The sequence below is a fragment of the Pholcus phalangioides genome, unplaced genomic scaffold, assembly GCF_987345545.1.
Source record: "Pholcus phalangioides strain wild (caught in Gottingen) unplaced genomic scaffold, Ppha-v1.0 ptg000017l_1, whole genome shotgun sequence".
Classification (NCBI taxonomy): domain Eukaryota; kingdom Metazoa; phylum Arthropoda; class Arachnida; order Araneae; family Pholcidae; genus Pholcus; species Pholcus phalangioides.
The window spans coordinates 10685223-10692606 of NW_028301610.1; the positions used below are offsets into that span (position 1 = coordinate 10685223).

At 34.4% G+C, this 7384-nt stretch overlaps 1 protein-coding gene across 1 annotated transcript; it reads right to left on the bottom strand.

The window, feature by feature from the left end:
• Positions 1 to 376: 376 nt before the first annotated feature.
• On the bottom strand, positions 377 to 1976 carry LOC149072364 (uncharacterized). Its single transcript, XM_089247054.1, has 6 exons — positions 1770 to 1976; positions 1615 to 1676; positions 1413 to 1517; positions 822 to 854; positions 641 to 673; positions 377 to 514 (listed from the first exon to the last, which is right to left on the bottom strand). Exons 1-6 carry the CDS (start codon positions 1897 to 1899, stop codon positions 437 to 439), a joined length of 441 nt encoding a protein of 146 aa, XP_089103180.1. The 5' UTR covers positions 1900 to 1976; the 3' UTR covers positions 377 to 436.
• Between the last annotated feature and the right edge of the window lie 5408 nt (positions 1977 to 7384).

Genomic DNA, 7384 nt, shown 5'->3' on the forward strand with positions numbered 1-7384 from the left:
TCATCCGGGCACGTACGCTATCCACCACAGGAGACGTGACCAGTCCATTTTTTTTTACTAACGCCAGCAAATGGCAAATTGAGGGGGCTACTATGCCCCTTCTTGAGCGCTTCACGCTACAGAGCGTGTTAATAAGGAAGGAATAGTCATGTCTCCTATGATGTGCATGTACAGCGCTCTTACCCGGATTGCAAGAGGACTGGGTTCGATTTCCGGCGAAGACTTGTAGACTTTCCTTTCCGACTTTACATCGACATAAATATCCAGAAAAAGTCTCGAGGTGATTTTCGATTTTTTTTCTCAGCACAATCTCGCTACTGTTCCTTGATTGATCACAAAAAAAATCAAAAGTAACACAGGAAAAAGAAATTTATTTATTCATGATAAATCTCCAGTTTCATCTTGAGCAAGAGCCTTTCCATAATTCAGATCATCATCAGACACGGCCATATACTGAAAAAACTTTCAAATTCTTGTTACAGCGGTATCTCACAGCAGTTTTCATGACACACCTCTTCAAAAGAAAACGCAAGAATATAAAGAATCAAAATCAAATACTCTAAACAAGCAATTTAAGTTACGCAGTCATATTGAAATGCACCACATTGAAAGGTATTGAAGCAAAATTTCTCATATTTACCTCGAAATCGCCGTACCATTCATACGTATCATTCTATGAAATAAATAAGAAAAAATGTTTCAAAAAAATTTAAGTCAAAATGAAAATTTTTGGAGTCTCATTTAAAATTTATACTTTTACACAGCCTGCTTGCGGAACGACGTAGTAACTATTGAATATTATATCTGTTTGGTACACTCACCGGGTCGACAAGTAGTTGCACACATTTCCAAATCTATATTTAAAAAAGAACGAATACTAAATGTGTTTAACGTAATATAAATTACTTAAAGCGTATAATGAAAAACAAAACTAGAAAAGTACAGTAAAACCTGTTTTGCGGACACCGGTGGGACAAAAAAAAAATTTCGTCCATAAAATAGGGGTGACCGTTCCGTTAATCAGAGGTTTAAAATGAATACTTTTATTATACAAGGGGAAATTATTATTTGGCTGTAAAAGAGGGGTGACCGCATCTGATGGATGTCCGCTAACGGGAGTTTTATTGTATTCCACATCCTATTAGACGAAATTTTTTACGAAAGTAATGTGAAGTTACTAATTTATTTTGAAAGCCATTTTCTCAAATGCCATATAACTGATTTGAGCATCAAGTTTATCATGGGATAAAAGTACGACAAAAACACATTTAAATAAAAACATCACAAAGTTAATATTCGAATATATCAAAAAATTGTAATGGCTAATGTTACAGTTGGTCAGTTGATTTTAAATTAATTTAATAAATTGTTTAAATTTTAAAAAAACCAGCAAAATCTATCCCCGAAAATACCTTATGTATAACGATGTCCTTGCTTTTACAGATTTTCTTTAAGGCATATGGGAAATCACGTCGTTTAGTAACTTTGGCGGTACAAGTCTCCCCAAGCTCTGAAAACTGTGCAATACATTAATATTAACATAAATTATATTTTAAAAATATATACAGCAGCCTACCTATGTGATTGGAAGAATCAAATCCGAGAAAAACTTACTTTTTTAGGCATCAACCAGCCACAATGTTTCATTCTTCGGTTTAAAGCAATTGATTTCGGAGCTAGAATCGAATTTAAGTATTATACTAATCGTATGACAAGGTGTTACAAATTTTTTATAAATTCTTCACGGTGGGAGAAAAAAAATTACTCACGGCATAATAAGCATTTGAACATCAATTTGTTGGGGAATTGCTCCGGAAGCTTTAGTAAAATATCAGTATTATTATTGGAGTATATCAACTTGATGACGGTGAGCAAGACCAAAAATATCAGACTTTTCATCTTTATGCATCAATCACAAAGGAGGCTCTGGGTCGATATGGTAATAAGCAATCTAAGAGACGTTTTCAATAACGTAATAAAACCATGAATACGTGGAATATGACGTAACGGAGAATCAGTTGCGATGAATAGCTCATTAAATTATTCAACATACAATCTAAGATTCAGACAATCAACAATTCTAAGATTGTGAAATCAATCATGGCAGCTGGCGTTTCTTAAATAAACCAGGGAAGTCTACACGAAATATTTCAAAAACAATGCAAGAATGAGATATATACAATTGCACAAAGAATAAGTAAGTAAATGATCAAATAAAAACTGATAAATAATAGTTTATTGTGTCAATAGTTTTATATTTTATGAGTGTAAAAGAAAAACCTTTTGAATACTTATACGTTTTAAACTTCTCCAGTTTTTAATTTTTTGTACTACACTGAAGAGCCAAAAAAACTGGTACACCTGCCTAATATCGTGTAGGGGCCCCGCGAGCACGCAGAAGTGCCGCAACACGATGTGGCATGGACTCGACTGTCTGAAGTAGTGCTGGAGGTAATTGACACTATATGAATCCTGCAGGGCTGTCCATAAATCCGTAGGAGCAAGAGGGGGGTGGAGATCTCTTCGGAACAGCACGTTGCAAGGCATCCCAGATATGTTCAATAATGTTCATGTCTGGGGATTTAGGTGGCCAGCGGAAGTGTCTAAAGTCAGAAGAGTGTTCCTGGAGCTACTTTGTAGCAATTCTGGACGTGTGGGGTGTCGCATTGTCCTGCTGAAATTGTCCAAGTCCGTCGGAATGCACAATGGACATGAATGGGTGCAGGTGATCAGACAGGATGCTTACGTACCTGTCACCTGTCAGAGTCGTATCTAGACGTATCAGGGGTCCCATATCACGCCAACTGCACACGCCCCATACCATCACAGAGCCTCCACCAGCTTGAACAGTCCCCTGTTGACATGTAGGGTCCATGAGGTTGTCTCCATACCTGTACACGTCCATCAGCTCGAAGCAATTGGAACCGAAACTCATCAGACCAGGCAACGTGTTTCCAGTCCTCAACAGTCCAATGTCGGTGTTGTCGGGCCCAGGCGAGGCGTGAAGCTTTGTGTCGTGCAGTCATCAAGGGTACACGAGTGGGCCTTCGGCTCCGAAAGCCCATATCGATGATGTTTCGTTGAATGGTTCGCACGCTGACACTTGTTGATGGCCCAGCATTGAAATCTGCAGCAATTTGCGGAAGGGTTGCACGTCTGTCACGTTGAATGATTCTCGTTGGTCCCGTTCTTGCATGATCTTTTTCCGGCCGCAGCGATGTCGTAGATTTAATTTTTTACCGGATTCCCGATATTCACGGTACACTTGTGAAATGGTCGTACGTGAAAATCCAAATTTCATCGCTACCTCGGAGATGCTGTGTCCCATCTCTCGTGCGCCGACTATAACACCACGTTCAAACTCACTTAAATCTCGATAACCTGCCATTGTAGCAGCAGTAACCGATCTAACAACTATGCCAGACACTTATGTTATATAGGCGTTGCCGACCGCAGCGCCGTACTCTGATTGGTTCCATATCTCTTTATTTGCATACGCATGCCTGTACCAATTTATTTTGAGCTTTGAAAACTGAAGTTTTAAAATTTATAAATTCTATCTCTAATCATGAAAGTTCTTTTTTCAGTGTGAAGGTATATTGAGGTAAATAATTTGAATTGAAATTAGGAGGCCGTTCGACGCGTTTAAAAAATAAATAAAATCAAACTTTTTTTTAAATAAAAGAATGAGGAAAATTCAATACATTGACCATATACGTAGAAAAATTTTCTTATGAAAAAAAAAAAAATCGCATGCACTTTCAAAGTTGCGTTACAGACTTTCATGACTTCTGTAGTCTATGTAAATGGTGTTTCTTTAGTATTGGCTAAACCTCATCAATCTCAGACTGAATTTGATAACATAAATTATGGTCAGATAAACAACTTGCATAATTTAAATTTCAAGTGTTTTTAATTCTATAAAAAACGAGAGTATTCAATTTCAATGATGGGCTTTATTGTCAGTCTTTGACATTGAATAAACACAATGACACTTTTCACTTTGTACTGTATATATAATTTTTTCTTTCGTGGAATGTACAGTGTGTTCTGTAAGTCCTAATGCAGCCTATAATCAACTGTTTTGTCTTACAGATACGTTCCAGTTTAAAAAATGCTCAAAATGTGTTCAGAAATCACCCTGTACCAGTTTTTAGAGTGAAAATATAGTGTATCACAAAATAAAAATTCTGAATTCTTATATGGACACCATCCTAAAAAACTGAATCAAAAAATTGTTGCCCTGTATCTTTTGAGGCTAACAAAACTTTTTTTTTCACGTTTCTGAGTCCAATACTTACTGAGATATTTGAAGTAAAAAAAATTGAAAGAAAGAAAAAACAATGAGCTCCGTTAGTTTATGCTGCTCTTTCCTAACCTAACTTTTCATTTTTTTAAATTCAAATATCTCATTGAATATTGCACTTATAAACGTGAAGTGTTTTTGTTGGCCTCAGAAGAGACAGTGCAACAACTTTTTCTAATGGTGTTTTTAAAAAAACTTAGAATTTTTATTTTGTGATACACTGCATTTTCACTCTCAAAACTGGTACAAGGTAACTTCTGAATACATTCTGAGCATTTGTTAAATTGGAACCATACCTCTATGATAAACAGTTGATGAGATAAAGGCCACATTAGGACTTACAGAACACCCTGCATGGTTGTATAGTGGCTTATGGCCAAGATTAGTCAGGATGTTCCAGTAAAACCAACAATGAAACCTAGGAATTAGAAACAACGGACAAATAAGGATAAAATGCAGACTTATCAGAATAAGAAAATTCATATTTTATTGTAATAATTAGTTTAATTGAAATAATAAACTTTGTTAGTTTTCATGAATTGGAATCAATGTTATAATATATAATACTGGTACTACCAAATTTGCCATGGGGGTAACCCTTCTACACAAAATCAAGCTCATAACATGAATAAAGATGGATTGCATACATTTAATATCAGAAAATAGATTGGCATTATTGAAAATTTAAAAATGAAGCGATTCTATTAAAATTACACAACTCAGTAAACACACAGCATCAGAATGAAAGTCACAGCAAAAAATTTTCAAATACCACAGTATTTCATATAATTCAGACAAATCATGGAACATTTCACCATGCAGTTTAGCATAAACTTTTTCTGAATATGATAAATTTTAATTGGGATATGGGTGTGATAATGTGACTTCCCAGATTCTGATTTCTAGTGCATATATTCTTCTGCCCATGAACAAACCATTGTAAAAAAAGAGAAATCATGACACATATTTTATGAAATGGTTCTTCACTGCACCTATTTCAGTACAAAAACTGTTCTTTGAAGAAATTAAAATATTCAAGTTGATATATACTCAAACCAGCAACATGAAGAAAAAAACTGGTATGATTTTTACCCCCATTAGGTTCATACATATTTAATATCTCATGCATAACCAAAAATTTATTTTCATGCACTTTGGGAGCTCAATACATTATTTCCATGGTTTCCTTCTTCTTCTATCTGATGCTTTTAACAATCTTTCATTACAAGACCATACATACCAGAAAAAAAAATAAGGACAGAGGCATCAATTATACCCTGCTGTCCATATCTACTTTCTGGTACTCATCTACTAATATTTTTTTTTTTTAATGTATTCTTCGACTTGATACTGTATATAAGGCTAACCATCTTCTCCAAATAACTAAATTAGAAATATTTACGATAAATTACGATTTTTACTAAAAAAAAAAAATTAATACTGTAAATGGCAATCAAATATTTTAATTTCTGAAAATGTGTTACATTTAATTGCATTGGCACATGTTATTCTCCCTGCAGATGTCTGTTTGTAAACACTATCATTAAATCAAGGAAACATATTTTCTGGATATTATACTGAGGTAAACTCCGAAAGAAAAGTCATCTTCCGAGTTCACCTAAGCATAACACAGAAAATATTTGTTTCCTTGATATCTTGGGCTGAGAAAAAAAACCGTCTATCCCACTATCATTAAATGTAAAAAAAAACCAGAAGAAATCACAAAAATTTGTAGTCTGAAGCAATCAGAAAAGTTTCCAAACCAGAATCATGTTTTGCATTCTGCCATTTCATTTTTTTCACTAGTAGTATTCTAATGTAAGTATATAATCATACCAAGAGATTTAGAAGAGTAAATTGTAAATTTTTATTTCTATATTAGAAGTAAACTGAAAAATGCCTGGACTCACTCATTTCTCTAATTAAATACAGAATCTACTTAAATCAGATAGATACACTGAAGTAGTGCATACAAAAGACTCCCGATTAACCAACACTGACAGGACCAGAAGTCTGTCTGATAATCGAAATCCTGAGATAACCAGGAGAACTTTCGTATTATCAGGTAACATTTTTCAAGTGAACAAACACATTAAACTGAAATATAAATATCAATACATACAGTGAATCTGGTTCATTATGAATCTTTGGACATAATTGTTTTCTTCTGTCCTAGTGGATGTTCTCTCTGCAGATCGGATATAGTGAATCAAGTTTTCACTCCTTTGAAGTTTTTTTATGACAGGGTTTGGCTGTAAATGACTCTACCAGCATAAGTAAAATATTATGAGCAAAAACAAATAATTTAAGAAAATCTTTAGTTATTCCTTTTCCAGTGGAGTTTTTTTTCCAAATATATCAGATTTTGTCTTATCCGTCAGTTTTGCACATGTGTCAGATAACAGAGAGCCTAGTGCATATCAAAATTTCAATTTTTACCATTTATAATCAATAACAATGAGATTTTTACATATTCTAAGTTCAGAACCTGATGAATTGTAGGAATATGCAAATCAAAATTATGAGGACCATTGGTTCCTGTAACATGAATGTCAAAATATACCTGGACACTCCAGAGTCAAAAAACAACTTTACTTACACTGCATCAGTACTATGAAGTGAAGTTGTGCTGGATACAAAATGATGCGTCCATTCATATTGCATGGTCTATAAAGCAGTGATTTAAAGACTCAGGTGTGAAAAAAAATTCTCTGGCCTGCTCAAAGTCCAGATCTCAATCTCATAAAGGCTTAATCAGATGAATTGGAGTGCCTGTTGTGATCCTTGCAAAGATGTTTGATTCCTCTGCCATAACTAGCTTTCATTTTGAAGGAAGAATGGCGGGAAGTACAATAGGAAGATTGTAAAAAGATAATTGAAAGAATGCCTGAAAAAAAAGTGAAGGGTATAATTGCAACAAATGTGGCCTCACCATTCATCATGTTGGTTTTTAAATAAAAGCAAAATTTTCTGAAATACTGCAAGTGTCAGGAGACTTTTTTCAATAAGCTATCAAATGAATAACCTAGATTTCTCCTGGTTTTTTTAGTGGAAAAAAATAATTTTCACATGTTCATT

Bases quoted from the DNA above. Each gene is read 5' to 3' on its own strand.
- LOC149072364 (XM_089247054.1), bottom strand. From the start codon at position 1,899: ATGAAAAGTCTGATATTTTTGGTCTTGCTCACCGTCATCAAGTTGATA. The intron at 1,677-1,769 runs GTGAGTAATTTT...ATTCGATTCTAG, and splicing joins GTTCAAATGCTTATTATGCC to CTCCGAAATCAATTGCTTTA. The intron at 515-640 runs GTAAATATGAGA...TTTCTTTTGAAG, and splicing joins AATGGTACGGCGATTTCGAG to AGGTGTGTCATGAAAACTGC.